General features: G+C 39.2%; 1 protein-coding gene across 1 annotated transcript in view; it reads left to right on the plus strand.

The window, feature by feature from the left end:
* MYPN (myopalladin) overlaps positions 1-17,950 on the plus strand; it is a 96,677-nt gene that overhangs the window by 29,104 nt on the left and 49,623 nt on the right. The window contains exons 3-6 of the mRNA XM_059395826.1: positions 8,473-8,648; positions 11,273-11,324; positions 15,100-15,214; positions 16,314-16,385. Of these exons, the coding sequence (XP_059251809.1) occupies positions 8,473-8,648; positions 11,273-11,324; positions 15,100-15,214; positions 16,314-16,385 (415 nt within the window). The remainder of the gene's footprint in view (positions 1-8,472; positions 8,649-11,272; positions 11,325-15,099; positions 15,215-16,313; positions 16,386-17,950) is intronic.

Genomic DNA, 17,950 nt, shown 5'->3' on the forward strand with positions numbered 1-17,950 from the left:
TTATTCCTAGGTATCTTATAGTTTGGGGTGCAATTGTAAATGGGATCAACTCCTTAATTTCTCTTTCTTTTGTCCTTCTCTTGGTGTATAGAAATGCAACTGATTCCTGTGCATTGATTTTATATCCTGACACTTAACCGAATTCTGGTATGAGTTCTAGCAGTTTTGGAATGGAGTCTTTTGGGTTTCCCACATAAATTATCATATCATCTGCAAAGAGTGAGAGTTTTACTTCCTCTGTGCTGAGTCAGATGCCTTTTATTTCCTTCTGTTGTCTGATTGCTGAGGCTAGAGCATCTACTACTATGTGGAATGGCAGTGGTGATAGTGGATAGCCCTGATGTGTTTCTGACCTTACAGGAAAATCTCTCAGTTTTTCCCCATTGAGAATGATATTTGCATGGGTTTTCTTAGATGATTTGATGAGATTGAGGTATGTACCCTCCATTCCTACACTATGAAGAGTTTTGATCAAGAAAGGATGCTGTACTCTGTCAAAAGCTTTTTCAGCATCTATTGAGAGTCTCATATGGTTCTTGTTCTTTCATTTATTAATGTATTGTATCACATTGATTGATTTGCTGATGTTGAACCAACCTTGCAGCCCAGGAATAAATCCCATTTGGTCATGGTGAATAATCCTTTTAATGTACTGTTGGATACTATTGGCTAGCATTTTGATGAGAATTTTTGCATCTGTGTTCATCAAGGATATTGGTCTATAATTCTCCTTTTTGATGGTGTCTTTCTCTGGTTTTGGGATCAAGGTAATGCTGGCCTCATAAGATGTGTTTGGAAGTTTTCCTTCCATTTATATTTTTTGAAACAGTTTCAGGAGAATAGGTATTAATTCTTCTTTAAATGTTTGGTTGAATTACCTTGGGAAGCCGTCTGGTCCTGCTCTCTTGTTTGTTGGGAGATTTTGTTTGTTGGGAGATTTTTGATGACTACTTCAGTTTCCTTACTGGTTATGGGTCTCTTTAGATTCCCTATTTCTTCCTGGTTCAGTTTTGGTAGTTTATATGTCCCCAGAAATGCATCCATTTCTTCTAGATTGTCCAATTTGCTTGTGTGTAGTTTCTCTTATGTTCTTATAATTGTTTGTATTTCTTTGGTATTGATTGTGATCTCTCCCCTTTCATTCATGATTTTATTTATTTGGGTCCTATCTCTCTCTCTCTCTCTCTTTTTTGATAAGTCTGGCCAGGGCTTTATCAATCTTATTAATTTTTCAAAGAACCAGCTCCTAGTTTCTCTGATCTATTCTACTGTTCTTTTGGTTTCTATTTCATTGATTTCTCTCTGATCTTTATTATTTCTCTTCTCCTGCTGGGTTTAGGCTTTCTTTGCTCTTCTTTCTCCAGCTCCTTTAGGTGTAGGGTTAGGTTGTGTTTGAGGCCTTTCTTGTTTCTTGAGAAAGGCTTGTATTGCTATATACTTTCCTCTCAGAATCACCTTTGTTGTGTCCCAAAGATTTTGAACAGTTGTGTTTTCACTTTAATTTGTTTCCATGAATTTTTTTCAATTCTTCTTTAACTTCCTGGTTGACCCATTCATTCTTTAGTAGGATGCTCTTTAGCCTCTATGTATTTCAGTTCTTTCCAACTTTTCTCTTGTGATTGAGTTCTAGTTTCAAAGCATTGTGGTCTGAAAATATGCAGGGAATGATCCCAATCTTCTGGTTCTAGTTGAAACCTGATTTGTGACCCAGGATGTGATCTATTCTGGAGAATGTTCCATGTGCACTAGAGAAGAATGTTTATTCTGTTGCTGTGGGATGGAATGTTCTAAATATATCTGTGATGTCCATCTGGTCCAGTGTGTCATTTAAAGCCTTTATTTCCTTACTGATCTTTTGTTTAGATGATCTGTCCATTTCAGTGAGGGGGGTGTTAAAGTCCCCTACTATTATTGCATTATTGTTCTTGTGTTTCTTTGATTTTGTTATTAATTGGTTTCTATAATTGGCTGCTCCCATGTTAGGGGTATAGATATTTAAAATGTTAGATCTTCTTGTTGAACTGACCCTTTAAGTATAATATAGTGTCCTTCCTCATCTCTTATTATAGTCTTTGGCTTAAAATGTAATTTGTCTGGTATAAGAATTGCCACCCCAGATTTCTTTTGATGTCCATTAGCATGGTAAATGGTTTTCCACCCCCTGACTTTAAATCTGGAGGTGTCTATGGGTCTATTTTTTTCTAAGATTTTATTTATTTATTTGACAGAGAGAGAGATCACAAGCTGGCAGAGAGGCAGTCAGAGAGGGGGGGGGGAAGCAGACTCCCTGCTGAGGAGAGAGCCTGATGTGGGACTCAATCCCAGGACCCTGAGACTGCGACCTGAGCTAAAGGCAGAGGCTTTAACCCATTGAGCCACCCAGGTGCCCTGGAGGTGTCTTTGGGTCTAAAATGAGTTTATTGGGTGCCTGGGTGGCTCAGTTGGTTAAAATGAGTTTCTTGCAGACAGCATGTCAATGGTTCTTGATTTTTAACCATTCTGATACACTGTGTGTTTTGATTGGGGCATTTAGCCCATTTACATTCAGAGTAACTATTGAAAGATAGGAATTTAGTGCCATTATATTGTCTATAAGGTGGTTGTCACTGTATATTGTCTCTATTCCTTTCTGGTCTGTTACTTTTAGGCTCTCTCTTTGCTTAGAGGACCCTTTTCAATATTTCCCGTAGGGCTCATTTGGTGTTTGCAAATTCTTTTAGTTTTTGTTTTTATCTCCCCTTCTATTTTCAGTGACAGCCTAGCTGGATATAGTATTCTTGGCTGCGTATTTTCCTCATTTAGTCTCTGAATATATCGTGTCAGTCCTTTCTGGCCTGCCAGGTCTCTGTGGATAAGTCTGCTGCCAATCTAATATTTCTACCGTTTTATGTTACAGACCTCTTGTCTCAAGCTGCTTTCAGGATTTTCTCTTTGTCACTAAGACTTGTCAGTTTTATTCTTAGAGGGAAGGGTATGGGCCTATTTTTATTGGTTTTGAGGGGAACTCTCTGTGTCTCCTGGGTTTTGATGCTTATTCCCTTCACCAAATTAGGGAAATTCTCTGCTATAATTCATTCCAGTGCACCTTCTGTCCCTCTCTCTTTCTTTTTCTTCTGGGATCCCAATTATTCTAATATTGTTTCATCTTATGGTATCACTTATCTCTCAAATTCTCCCCTCATGGTCCAGTAGTTTTTTTTCTCTCTTTTTCTCAGCTTCTTTATTCTCCATCATTTGGTCTTCTATATCACAAATTCTCTCTTCTTCCTCATTTATCCTGGCAGTTAGAACTTCCATTTTTTATAGCATCTCATTAATAGATTTTTAAATTTCAACTTGGTTAGATTTTGGTTCTTTTATTACTCCAGAAAGGATTCTCTAGTATCTTCCATGCTTTTTTCAAGCCCAGCTGGCACCTTGATAATTGTCATTCTGAACTCTAGTTCTGACATCTTACTAATGTCTGTATTGATTAGGTCCCTAGCCATCAGTACTGCCTCTTGCTCTTTTGTGTGTGTGTGTGTGGTGAGTTTTTCCACCTTGTAATTTTATCCAGATAAGAATAGATGAATGAGAGAACAAAATACTAAAAGGATAGCAACAACCCAAGAAAAATATACACTAACCAAATCGGAAGAGACCTGAAACCGGGGGAGAAGAAAGGAGGAAAAAAGAAAAAAAATTATATATAGATATAGATATCTGGTGAATAGAACAGAAACACACACTTGATTTTGGATGTATTTTGGTCTGTTAGAAGAAACTACCTCCCAAAATGTTTAAAAAAGAAACACACACACACACATATATATATGGAAATAAAGGTAAACACGATGAGGGGATGGAATATGACTGTAAAGATGAAAATTTTAAAAAAATTCTAAAAAAGGAATTGATAAGATAGGAAGTTGGTTGAAGAAAGAAAAAAAAAAAAAAAGAGGAAAGAATGTGATCAGCCTGGAGACTAGAACAAAGCCCTGCACTAGATTTAGGGTATATTTTGATCTATTAGAAGAAACTGTATCCCAAAATTTTAAAGAGAGAAAAACCTTTATGTATACAAAAAATAAGGTTAAATAAGGAATAGAATATGACTATCATAATGATTTTAAAAGGTGTTTTAAAAGATATTGAAAAGATAGAATAGTTAAAAAACATTAAGGTAAGAAAGTGGGAAATTTTTTTAAAATAGAATAAGAAAAAATAAAATTAAAAAAACTTAACTTTGAAAGACTAAATAATCATGGGGGGGGGGGAAGCCATTAATTCTATGTGTTGCTTTCCCCCAGCTCTGCAGTTTTTCAGTTTTCATTGATCAGTGAACTTGATATTTGCTGGATGTTCTTGCTAATCTTCTGGGGAATGGGCCTGTTGCTGTGATTCTCAAATGTTTTTCCCTGAGGAGGATTTGCACTGCCCTTGCGGGGGGCCAGGCTAAGTAATCTGCTCAGTTTTGCTCTTGGTAGCTTTTGTTCCCTGAATGCTTTCCATGCAGCTTTGGAGGATGGGAATGAAAATGGCGGCCTCTTAATCTCCAGCCCTGTAGGAGCTGAGAGCTCAGGGCCACACTCCTCAGTGCGCCCTCAGGGAAAAGCCATCAATCATTCCTGTCTCCCTTGTCTCCAACTGCTCTCTGTGCTCACCAGGCCTGTTACTGAGCATTTCTATCTCTGGTGCACAGCCCCTTTTGGAGTCCCCAAACCCAGGAGATTCCTGCAGTGCAGTTCTGCACCAGTCTTCCCAGAGGAGGAAGGAGAGGATCTCCCTGGATCTGCCACTTGTGGGGTCCCTGCAAAGAGCAGGGGTCCGAGTGTGTCTTGGATCATGGTTTAAGGTAACCCCGAGCTGAGAGCCCATTTCTCAGCTTCCTCTCTGAGGCCAGCTTCCCCTATTTGATACCTGGCAGCTCTACCATCTTCAGACACCCCTGGTCTTTCTGTAACCTCGTGGGTCCTGATACCACACCACAAGGGCTCCACCATCCCCACCCCTCCACACCCACAACCCCCACTTAGCCTCTGGAGTGATGTCCCTCACTCAGGACAGCGGAGTGGAGCAGACTTCTAAAAGTTCTGATTTTGTGCTCCACTGCCCTACTGCTCAGTGGAGTAGACTTCTAAAAGTTCTGATTTTGTGCTCCACTGCCCTACTGCTTGCTGGGAGCCAGCCCTTCCCCCAGCAGTCTTTCTTCCCATGTATCGCCTCAGATTCACTTCTCCACATATCCTACCTTCCAGAAAGTGGTCAATTTTCTGTTCCAAGAATTGCTGCTCTTCTTCTCTTCGATCTCCTGTTGAGTTTGTAGGTGTTCAGGATGGTTTGATAACTATCTAGCTGAACTCCTGGGACCTGATGATATTTAGGTCTCCTATTTCTCCACCATCTTGTGCCTGCGCTCTCTCTCTCTCTCTCTCTCTCTCTCTCTCTGTGCTTAGTTCTGTGGTCCTATCACAAATTTGTCTCAATTATCCAATACATTTGTAAAGTGTTTCCTAAATATTTGGTTTCATGCAGGTGAACCATCAGGCCCATTTGTTTCTCTCTAGAGAATCTTTCCAGAATCCTCTTCCTCTTGTTCTAATATGGAGCAGCTGCTTACGCAGCCAGCAACTCGGTCTTCATTCCAGGGTATCCCCTAACTTTCAGAAGAGAGGATGCCTCTCACGGTGGGGCTTTCTATGTGCATTTCCCAAACTTGAAATCAGTTATCCTATTTTAAGTTCTCTTCCCTGTTATTAGCATGTTTCTACATCCAAACTTATGTCTCCAAATTCTGAAACTTACAGTGTTGTACAGCACAAATTGGCTTCTTTCATTGACATCCACAAACAGACACTTGATTTTCAGATTTCTTGACTCTCCTGGCTCCTCAATCTGCTTCCCACCTTGTAAAAGTTTTCAAGATCTCAGTACTGCTCTCATCTCCCTTCTCAATCTTTTGGTTCTTGTACTTTTATATCTTTTAAAAATATCTTTATTCTCATTTTAGGGACATTTCAGGAGGGAAGTAAAGGTAAACACATGTGCTTAATACATCATGTTTGACTGGATGTTCACTGTATTTAGAACTACATATGCTCTGAGGGTTTGTTCATATAAGCTCCTCAGGGACTTTTTCTTTTTAATGTTTTATCTATTTATCTTAGAGAGGGAGAGAGAGTGTGAGCAGGGGAGGGGCAAAGGGAGAGAGACAAGCAGATGTCCCAGTGAGCGGGGAGCCCAATGCATGGCTTGATCCCAAGTCCTTGAGATCATAGCCTGAGCTGAAGGCAGACACTTAGCCAACTGAGCCACCCAGGTGCCCTGTAAACTCCTTGGAGTCTTATTGAGATTTATGCCTTGGAGATTTACAAACCCAGTTCAGTAGCTACATATAGCACTATCACAACAGATCAAAAACTGGCATAGAATTTGGTGAATTTAATACCAAAATTCTTACAAAATATTAACTATCAATTCTTTCCTCATTTAGTCTTTCAACACATGCAACACATATTTCCTGAGTATCTACCACATGTCAGGGCACTGTTGTAGTTGTTGGGATTACATTGATGAAAAAAACAAATAATGTCCTGTCATGGACACTTTACAATTCAGTGGTGGGGGCCCTCACAAGAGCAAAGTGAACTGATTTCAGATAATAGGTTCTGTGAAGATCCCTGCCTCTGCCAACACATGCCATTCCCTCTGTGTGTCTCTGTATTTACATAGGGTTTTTCTCTTCTTAAAGAACCCCATTCATACTGGATTAGGACCCATCCTAGTAATTTCACTGTAACTTGCTTGTGTCTGCAAAGACCCTCCTTCCAAGTAAGGTCATACTTCCAAATACTTGCATTTAGGACTTCAACATATCCTTTGGGGAAAGATAATTCAATCCCTAACAACCCACATATTTTAGAAAAACACTCCAAGTTCACTATTCTGTACCTTTCTCTTAAAATTTTAACTATATATCTTGGGGTTCTTTCCATATTGATGCATAGTGATCTTTCTCAATCTCTTTCCACAGTTGCAGAGTGTTCCACTGTGTGGCTGTACCATAGTTTATTTCAAAGGACCCCTGGTGTTGGACACTCAAGTTCTTTTTAATATCTCACTATTTAAATGAGTAGCATGTACATTTGTCATTTGTATGCATGCAAGCGGATCTGTGTGAGAGATTCCCACAAGTGGGATTGTTGGGTCCAAAGATAAACTTGCCTGTAATTTCAGCAGATATTGCCATATTCCTTTCATAGCGGTTGCACCATTTTGCATTCCTACTAACTGTAGATGACACTCATCAAACTTTTAGAGTTTTGTTAGCATGTAATATGATAAATTGCATTTCTGTACAGTTTTGATGTCTTTTTCTCTTATTATGCACCTCCACATTTTAAACATTATTTTTTAAAAGATTTATTTGTTTATTAGAGAGAGATGGAGAGAGACAACACATGTGCATGAGCAACAGGGAGGTGCAGAAGGAGATGGAAGGGGAAAGAATCTCCAGCAGGCTCCTGGCTGATCACGGAGCCCATTGCAAGGTTCTATCTCACAACTCTGAGATCAGGACCTAAGCCGAAATAAAGAGGTGGATGCTTGACTGGCTGAGTCACCCAGGCACCCCTAAACATTATTATATGTATTATTTTATGTAAATTTTTGGCCAAAAAACTATAATAAAAATTTCTAACTTCAAGTGTGTGGAATCAAAATGAAATACCATAACCTATGGAAACATACTTGGGTTATTTGTCAAAGTTGGGCCACTACTGAAGAATATGACCCATCTTCCTTAGTCTGACGACTCAAGTAACCCATCAAAATAATTTTCATTTAGTAGGTCAGATGCAATTTCATAGTAGGGAATGATTGCACTTAACCTCATGAACTTTTAATATCCCTTAGATTGTCTCCAGATAACCAAAGGAGCACTTACTTAATGCATAGTATGGAAAGCTGTACATCTTTTTAGGAGAAGCCAAGTTCCACCACAAAGATCTAGTTCCTTGTGGTTGTCTGGATTTACTTTCTCATCCATATGCTTTTAGTTGTATCATTCTTTTTTTTTTTTTTAAAGATTTTATTTATTTATTTATTTATTTTAGAGAACGAGAGTATAAAAGGAGAGGGAGGAACAGAGCAAGAGGAACAAACTCCATGTTGAGCATGGAACCTGACTCAGGGCTTGATCTCACGAACTTGAGATCATGACCTGAGCCAAACCAAGAGTCATACACTTAACCAACTGAGCCTCCCAGGCACCCCGCTCAGTTGTATCATTCTTGATAGGAGCCATTTCTCAAATTTCTTGCATAAACTGTCAAGGTAGCTTGAATATAGCCAACTCTCCTTATTGTTACAATCAAATTATACCATTAATGTTCTGATTCTAAGTTGTCACAGTTTTCCTCTTAGGGAATATCTGGAGCATTTATGTTATTAATTTTCACTCTTTGGTCATGTACAATATTCCCTTCTTTGCAGATGGTACTGTGAAGGAAAGGAGCTTGAAAATTCCCCAGACATTCATATTGTCCAGGCAGGAAATCTGCACTCATTGACCATTGCTGAAGCCTTTGAAGAAGACACAGGACGCTATTCCTGCTTTGCTTCTAACATCTATGGGACAGATTCAACCTCTGCTGAGATTTATATAGAAGGTAAAACAAAATACTCTTACAGCATGGCCCTTATTGGTAAGACATATTTATAATAAATATTTAGCAAAGGACTACTATACCATGCATTCTTCTAGGCAGTGGGGATAATAGCAGTGAGCCAAACAGACAAAAGATCATGAACAGATGGAATTTGCACTGTGGTGAGAAAGAAAAAAATAAGTGAAATAAATTAATTAAATATATAATATGATAGGTATACAAAATGGTTCTGATCACCAATTCCAACCTGTATGTGGTATGTGTGTGGGTGTCCTACAATTTAACTCAGTTCTAACATCACTTACCTGGATATAGTGTTAGATCCAACAAGCTAAAGGTTTAGTTCTATAAGATGGATCCTACCTCACTTCAGATGCCAATCACAAGTATTAGGCCCCCAGATAACCCACAACTTCTGTCTCACTTAGTTACAAATTGGAGGTTTCCACAACCCCCTCCTTGGGTTCAATTAATTTGCTAGAGTGGCTCACAGAACTCAGGGAAAAGGATATGATAAAGAATACAGATGAACAGCCAAATGAAGAGATACATAGAGTGACGTCTTAGGTGGTCTGGGGTGCACGAGCTTCTGTACCTGTAGAATTGGGTTGTGTCACTCTCCCAATGTGAATGCAGTGGTGCATTTGCCAACCTGGAAGCTTTCCATGCTACTGGGATTTTACGGAGGCTTCCTCATGTAGGCATGATCAATTATTGTCTCCATTTCCTGCCCTTCTCCACTCTTAGGAGGCTGGGGGTGGGGGAGACTGGAAATTCCAAGCTTCTAATCATGGCTTGGTCTTTCTGGAGCCAACCAGAGTCACTTCATTAGAGCCAACCAGAGTCACTTCATTAGAACAAAAGATGCTCTTGTGCTCTTATCACTTAAAAGTTTATAAGAGTTTTAGTTCTATGGGGTTCAAAGACAAATATTAGAACAAGATATGCTCATGACTTGGGAAATTATAAGAGTTTTAGCAGCTCTGGCTGGGAACTGGGGGCAGAGACCAATAGATATATTTTCTGTATCTCACAGTATTCGTAACACTACCTAAGAAATAGAAAGCAAGAAAAAGGGATAGGAAATACACATATGTGTGCATATTTGCTTGAGTGTGCACATGCATGAGTGTGTGTGGGGGGGAATGGGGGCTGTCGTTCTACAGATAGCGTAGTCAGGGAGGACCTCACTATCCAGGTGACATGAGTGAAGACCTGGAGGAAGGCAGGGAGTGAGCCACAATGATATTCAAGGGAAAACTACTCTAAATGGAGAAATCAGTAGTACACTGACCCTGAGGTGGGAGTGACCCTGTGTTTAGGTATAGAGATGAACCAATGTGTCCTGGATGGAGGAAACAAAGAAAAAAGTAACAGATGAAGTCAGAAGTTCAAGGTGGGGTAAAGTGGGGAGGAGACAGGTAAACAGATCATGTTGGTCTTTGTAGGTCATTGTAAGGACTCTGGCTTTTACTCTAAGGGAGATGGGAAGCTGTAGAGGATTCTGAGCAGAAGTGTGACATAATCTGACAGCTTTTAATGAGGTCACCCTGGCTCCTGATTAAGAATATACCTCAAGGAGTCAAGGGTAGAAGCAGGGAGACCATTTGGGAGCATTGGTCAGGCATTTACATCAGCACCAAACTTATATGACTAACTTTAGGGAAGAAATCATTTCATGTTCCTTATATATTTACCTAATTTTTTTTCCATTTTTATCTCATCTCTGAGTTTTTTCAGAGAATAGACAATAGATAAGAATAAAGAACTATTCTTTAGCACTTTTATCATCTATAATACCTTATGTATGCCTTGGTTTTAGCACTTAAATATTGTATTATTTTGGTATAAATGCTCATTCACCAACTAGATTATAAAGCTGGTACTGTCTCATTCCTTTTTATATCTTTAATACCATATGTAATACCAAATATATAGTGAATATTTGATAAACATTTATTGAGTAGATGCATGAACAATGATAATAATGAGTAATGCACAATAGATAAGTGTTGTATGTTTTTATCTGCAAATTTTTTTAAGTATAATAAATACCACCAGATTTAGCTCAGTTATATCTTCCTGGAATTCACTATCTTGAGAAGTAAAGCCGAGATCAAAGCTTTGCTAGCTGTGCTGAGATTGGATTGCTGATTTTTTAAATTTGTGGCAATAGGGCTTCAAACACCCCCACTCCCAAGATGAAGTATGACTTGTTAATATTAGGGTTGGGCGGAAGAGCATCCACCTACACCTACAATGTTCCGAATCCAATGTAATCCCTCCTTTTATTTAATCTGTGTAGGCCAAAAGCAAGAGGATTTATGGACAGCATAAAAGGTCTGCAAAAATGGCTCTGTTAGAGGCATAAGCAGGTGTTTTAAATATAAGTACATTTGATATTTAGGCCGGTTAATTTGAACTTTGTCACTAACTGGCCATGTGACCTTGAACAAGTCCTTCAACTACATAGGATCTGTATCTCATCTGTCAAATTGGGTGTTAGTGTAGGAAATCACTGAGTTCATATCTAGGTCTGAAATTCTGTAGGTCTTCAAATGCCTCGGAACTGGTTTAAGAAATTATCGTCTTTAAGATTTCATGTCTTGTTTTTACTTTTCCAGGGGTTTCTTCTTCTGACTCAGAAGGGGACCCTAACAAGGAAGAGATGAATCGGTAATTCTAATTTTCTATCTTATGGCTTTAGCATCCTCAGATCCTAAGAAAGTTGCTATTTGGTTTAGTAGAACTTGAAAAAGGTGGCTCCAGGGTCTGACCTCAAAAAGTAAATATTGAGTGGTTTTAGAGAACTCTACTTCTTTTGCTTTAAGTCTTTCCTAGAAGAAGAATTTTAATATTACCAATATTTTAAAAATGAGGCATCACCTGTCATCATACTTATATCATCATGCTATATCATGCTTATATCTACAGAATAAAAAGCAAATAGCCCAGTGCTTCAAAAAAATTCATGTTTTGTGACTAGATATTAGCATTCATAAAGACACAAAACCTGGTTACCTTAAATTATATATGTGAGTGATGTAAGTCATAACCTTTTTGTTAGACAATTATACTTAGTACTGTTTTGTTATTTATTTATTTATTATTATACGTAGTATCCATTCTTTACTTTCCCAACCATCAGTTAAGCACCTACTCTACACCAGGCACTTCATTAGACACAATGTATAATAAGAAAAATCAAATGCTTCCTACTTTTGAGAGGTTCACAGTCTACTAGAGGGAAATACATAGCAAATATAGCAAGAGATGTATACCAAGCATATAGAAAGCAAGTAATAACGTGTAATGATATAACCATGGGCAGGGTGTACTGGACTTGGCACAAAGGTCTCTTTATTGGTTGGGAAGGGTCTGGAAAGGCTTCACAGAGCTGGTGACCTTGAGCTGAGTCTTAAAAGAGCAGTAGGTGGACACCCCCAAACAAGGAAGGAAAGAGCATTTTCAGGCAGAGGAAACTGTAGACAGAAGGCATGGGACCTGAAACGGATGCAAATTCCATTATCTGATATTACCTGAAATAAACAACATTTGGAAGACTGGTTAGAGTTGTTGACTTGTGTTTGCAAATTCTGTCCTCCCCTACAGAGGGAAAGCTCCTTCAGGGCAGAGATCATGTCTTAGTCTTTATTTTTTTTTTTTTTAATTTTATTTTTTAAAAGATTTTATTTATTTATTTGGCAGACAGAGATCACAAGTAGGCAGAGAGGCAGGCAGAGAGAGAGGAAGGGAAGCAGGCTCCCCCACCAAGCAAAGAGACCAATGTGGAGCTCGATCCCAGGACCCTGGGATCATGACCTGAGCTGAAGGCACAGGCTTTAACCCACTGAGCTACCCAGGCCCCATATCTTAGTCTTTAAAATACCTTTGTGTATGCTTGCCTTGGAATAGAAACAATAATTTGCTTTTAGTTTTTTCACAGATATGAAAGTTCATAACCAGAGTAAATGGCTTCTCTCTTTTAACTCTTTCTTATTGTTCTCATGGCTTTTGGTCAATTCCTACTTCCTTCTTGCCTCTTTATGCCAGCCACCTCCTTATGGTTGCCCCAGCTCTTTTCTCCCTCTCATGGCCTCCAAACTACAACCAGACATTTTCTAAATGAGAATTCTGATCCTCTCATTTCCCTAACTTAAAAAAATATATATATTATCAATGGGAAAATAAAAACCACGCACAAGGGGCGCCTGGATGGCTCAGTCAGTTAAATGTCTGGCTTCAGCTCAGATCATGGTCCCAGGGTCCTCGGATGAACCCATATTGCACCGGGCTCCTTGCTCAGCAGGAAGCCTGCTTCTCCTTCTCCCTTTGCCTGCTGCTCCCCCTGCTTGTATTCACTCTCTTTGTGTCAAATAAGTAAATAAAATCTCAAACAAACAAACACAACATGAACAACATTAAAAAAAATTAACATGACATACAAAACCTGATTGAGTAGAATATCAACCAGGCTTTCCTGCTTCCTCCTCCTCCTTTCTGCGACCTCATGTTCCCTACATGGCTCCTGTCTCATTCAAACAATGTATAGTTTATGTTCATCCCTTTGTTCAAGTAGTGCACTCTGCCTGGAAAACTATGTATCCTTTAAGACAGTCAAGTTCTCTAATAAACTCTTCCTCCACCGCACATTCCTAACTTCTTCCTCAAGTCTCTCATAACATGGTTTATAAGCCTCATGGGTAGGAATTTTAATATACAAACTTGAATAAGTAAGAAATATCTCGGTTGATTATTTTCTTTAAATCTACTTTTGGTAGTTAGGATTTAGCTTCAGTTCTGTGTAATACACACCCCAAATGACAGTAATGTAAATAAGAGAGATATTTATTTCTCACTCACATAAACATATGGATTTGGCTGGTAGAATGGCTCTACATTTCACTGGGTTCCAGTGGCTTCCAGCTTCATTTCATTCTAAGGGATAGCTTCATCTTAGTCTCAGATTACAAATAATGAAGGGCATTCCCCACCCCCTTCTTAAGGTCATTTCCCTTAGATCAACATACATCACTATCCTTCACATCCCATGACTAGAGAGTAGTCATGTGGCCATTCCTAGATTAATGACGGTCAAGAAATGCAGTCTTTATTTAGAATAGCCATATAAAGAAATCAGGAATTCTATTATGTAGAAGAAGAAGATGGATGCTTTGGGGACACAGATAGCCTCTGCGTCACTACATAATTCTGTTTCTGAGACCTCACCCTTCTGGGCTGGGAAAAAAATTCGATCACTCATTATTGGCCATCCCTTTCCTCCTCCACAGCTGTACAAAGATGATAGATATATATATATAGACATGGACATTGTGTTTGATATTAAACACTGCTCTAATCATCTTACATGAATTACCTTTTTTAACCCTCACAAAAAACCTTTAAAGTAAGAATTATTTCCACATTTTAGAGATAAAGGAGCTGAGGAAGAGGGAGGTAACAACTGGACAAAAGGGAAGCCCATCCTGTCATCAGTCATCAATCCCTATGGGATATGGGAGGGAGTCTTATCTCCCAGACCTCAAGGTCCCTTCAAGTCCAGCGCTTTGTTGCCTCCTGACATGCTGGGGGACTGATATCTTAAGTAAGACTGGGAGTCTTTTAATTAGAGGGGCTGCCATCCCCTCTGAACTCTGGTTCTCCCTCTTGTCAGACTCTCTGACAAGATCCTCAGACCTCTCTCTTCTTCACAGCAAAACTAAAATAATCTCCCCTCCACAGTCTTCTTGTGACTACTTCCTGGCTCTCTTGCCCTTCAAATAATCTTTTTAATTTAATTTAATTCACGTAAACTTGAGCTTGTTGACTCAGGCTATTTCTGCTTTATGCCACGCCAACATGCCAGAAGCAAATGTTTATGAAGCCTGGACTTTTACTTGGAATGAAAGGGGGAGGGAAAATACAACGACAACAAAAATCTCAAGTAATTATCTTCTGTAATTGTCTTGCTTGAATCTCCGTTAGTTATGAATATTCTTAAGTCCCCAGCTGAGGGCAACTAACTCAAGGACAGTAGTGGCATCTTACCATCTTCCTGTTGACATTACCTATCAACATGTATAGTAAAAAGGGGCACCTGGGTGGCTCAGTTGGTTAAGCTTCTGCCTTTGGCTCAGGTCGTGATCTTGGGCTCCTAGGATGGAGTCTTGCATCCAGCTCTCTGCTCAGCAGAAGTCTGCTTCTCCCTCTCCCTTTCACTCTCTCTCTTACCCTCCCTGTGCACTTTCTCTCCTTCTTTCTCAGATAAATAAATAAAAATATTTTTTAAAAGTGTATATTAAAGAAGTGTAAGCATTTGTGGAGTATTGTTGAACAAAAAAGTTCATTACATCTAACTTGTAACAAGTGATGACATTACTAGCTTTTCTGAAAGAATTTTCAAAAACAATGACAGGTCTGTTTTAAAATCTATATTTTAATCATTTCTCAGAATCCAGAAGCCAAAAGAGGTATCATCTACTCCCACTACTTCTGCAGCCATTCCTTCAGCAGCACCCCAAGCCCAGCATGTGGTGGCCCAGCCCAGGGTGTCAGCCGTCCAGCAGGTATAGAGTCTAAGTGAAACACAGGTGCCATGGACTGTGATGAGCAGGCACTGTGACCATGGCCACCCTGTATGGCATGATTGTATTCTCCTCTGTGGCAACCTCATGACTTTGGGCAACACACTTCCACCATCATAATAATGGTGTTTCTTATTGTTGTGGGAACATATTCTCTAGCTTCATAGGCAGATTTCACGGGAAAAGAAACTCTTTACTAAGTAGTCTTGATATTCCAGTTTAATGAAGGACATTAGTTAGGTATACAAAGAGCTGTCAGCTCTCACACTGGCCCAAGCAGGACACTATATCATGAAACTCAGTTTCATGGAGCTGCAAATAATTCTACTTTCTAAGATAAAACAACCAGGAAATGATTTTTTAGAAAGCATTTAATGCTCTCATCCTTCAAGTTAATGATGATTATGATAATGATGGTGATTATAATGCATGCATATTGTAAAAACATTCAAAAGATATAGAAGTATATTCAGTAAAAACCTTAGTCAAGATATGACTCCCATGCTCCAACTCCTCAGAGGTACCTTTTGTTAATAGTTGCTAGCAGATAGTTCTAGGCATTTTCTGTGCATGTATATGAATATATATAATATTTTAAAAATATGAAGTCATACTAATCTAAGTGTATTTGTAATATGTTATTGATATATTTATTTTTGTATGAGTAAACATATTAATCTGCAACTTAAAAAAAAGTTCAAACAGAGTTTCTTATTTAATCCATTTAATAATGTAGAGGGGTCACATTTTAGTTCTAACCCAGTAGTTTTCAAGCTGTGGTATGTAGAGACTCAGGTTTTATGGAACTTCCTCAGGGGTTTAGGGTTTATTATAACCAGTAGAGCTCTCTCTGTATGTTGAGGCTGTGGGGATAGACAGCACTTATTTATAACCACCGTGACCTAGAAAGAAATACAATCAATTCAGTATCAAATTTGAAGTCTGTGGTTCATGGACTTAGAAAGGTCAGTCTTTTGGTTTTAGAATAATTGCATATACAAAATGCTATAGACTTGTTTTATCTATCATCTAGGTAGTAATCATGGTGACAATGAATCTATTGTTGGTTCCCTTCTAATAGTGTCAGAGCCCTACCAACTATCTGCAAGGATTGGATGGAAAACCTATCATTGCAGCTCCTGTGTTTACAAAGGTAATCAAAATATTCCTTCTTTCTGTCATGGCTTTAAACAAAGCACAGTACCCCCACAAAATTGTAGGATCCAAGATTTACTGACTTAGCTCAGGATTTTGGTCTTTAATAATTACTATATAGGGTTTGGGGAGTTTTGGTAGTTGTTACCAGGTCATTTCAAGTCCCAGATTTTTAATACTGGTTTGCATAATGAGAGGAATGTCTTCCACCACTCACCACATTGATCTCTATATGGCCGACTAATTGCTGCTAAATGAAGTAGCCACACCTAAGGGTCAGGTGATAAGTTTCTAGCCACTCCCTACTTCAAAGGTTTCTCTGAACTTTCAGAAGAATCCAGTTGCAGGCACATGTCTCTAGTGTTTAAGGCAATGGAGTTAAATGATCTTAGAAGGCTAAACAAAAAGGAACACTCTAGGACAAAGAACTTTCTTCTTCTAGTCCACGTATCAACTATTGTGGTGGCATCAAATTCTGAGTCTCACAATCTTTGTATTCAGAACTGGAAAATTTACTCAAGCACTTCATTTACAAATGAAAACACAAGGGAGGGCCAGGGACTTGAGGCAGTTTACCCAAGGTCGGAAAGCGAGTTAGTGGCAGAATAGGGACTAGAAACAAGTTCTCCCAATTCCCAGTCTATTATTCCTACCTTTATATAACATGCTTTGTTTATGTGTTGCCCGAGACAATAAATTTAAAGGTGAAAATTGAGCCACGGGGTTTTTTTTTTTTTTTGGTGTTATGAATCCCACATGGATGAAATCCATACCTGGATTTACAGCTTATTGTGTTTATGAATGCCAAAGGGAGGCCCAAAGAGATTTTTGTCCTGTCAGAAGTATGCTTTAGTTTAGAGCAGCGGTTCTCAATCAGAGTTAACTTTGCCCCACAGGAGACGTTTGCAATGTTTGTAGATATTGTTGGTGGTCAGCACCAGGAGATCATGCTGTAGGCATCCAGAGATGCTGCTAACCATCCTGTGATGTACACAGTGACAGCCTCTTTGGGGGTGTCCTGATTGGGTGGGGGCCAGTGGCTGTGTGTGGTAAAAAAAAATTCAGCCAAGGCTGAACAAAGGAGATGGAAGTTAACCATGGATGGAAGTTGACTAACCTGCAAGGGAGCTGCGGGCAGGACAGCAAAAAAGAGACTGTCTACGAGACAGTGGTCAGGAGCTATAGTTATAGGGTGGAGTGAGGGTATGGAGATGTATGGAATTTTCCCTTTTTGGTAATCTTAGGAAGTATGCCAGGAAGTAAGAAGCCCATTGGTCGGTTAGGAACTATGGTTTAATGAGCCTCTTTGCATTCAGCGAGGTAGGCCCTTCAACCATTGCTCAAGCCTGTGGCCTAAAAGCAGCTTCTACACCTCCCACAATAAAGAATCATCCAGTCCAAATTATCAATTGTCCTGAGGCTGAGAAATCATGGTGTAGAGCAAAATGGCAAAAATGGCATATTGTCCAAAGAGTATGAACCCCGAAGAAAGAGCTAAATGCACAACTTCCACGGAAACACCAGTTTTAGGAAAGTTCTATTGTATCACCTCATCTCAGATGG

This window comes from Mustela nigripes, chromosome 4, assembly GCF_022355385.1.
Source record: "Mustela nigripes isolate SB6536 chromosome 4, MUSNIG.SB6536, whole genome shotgun sequence".
Lineage (NCBI taxonomy): Eukaryota > Metazoa > Chordata > Mammalia > Carnivora > Mustelidae > Mustela > Mustela nigripes.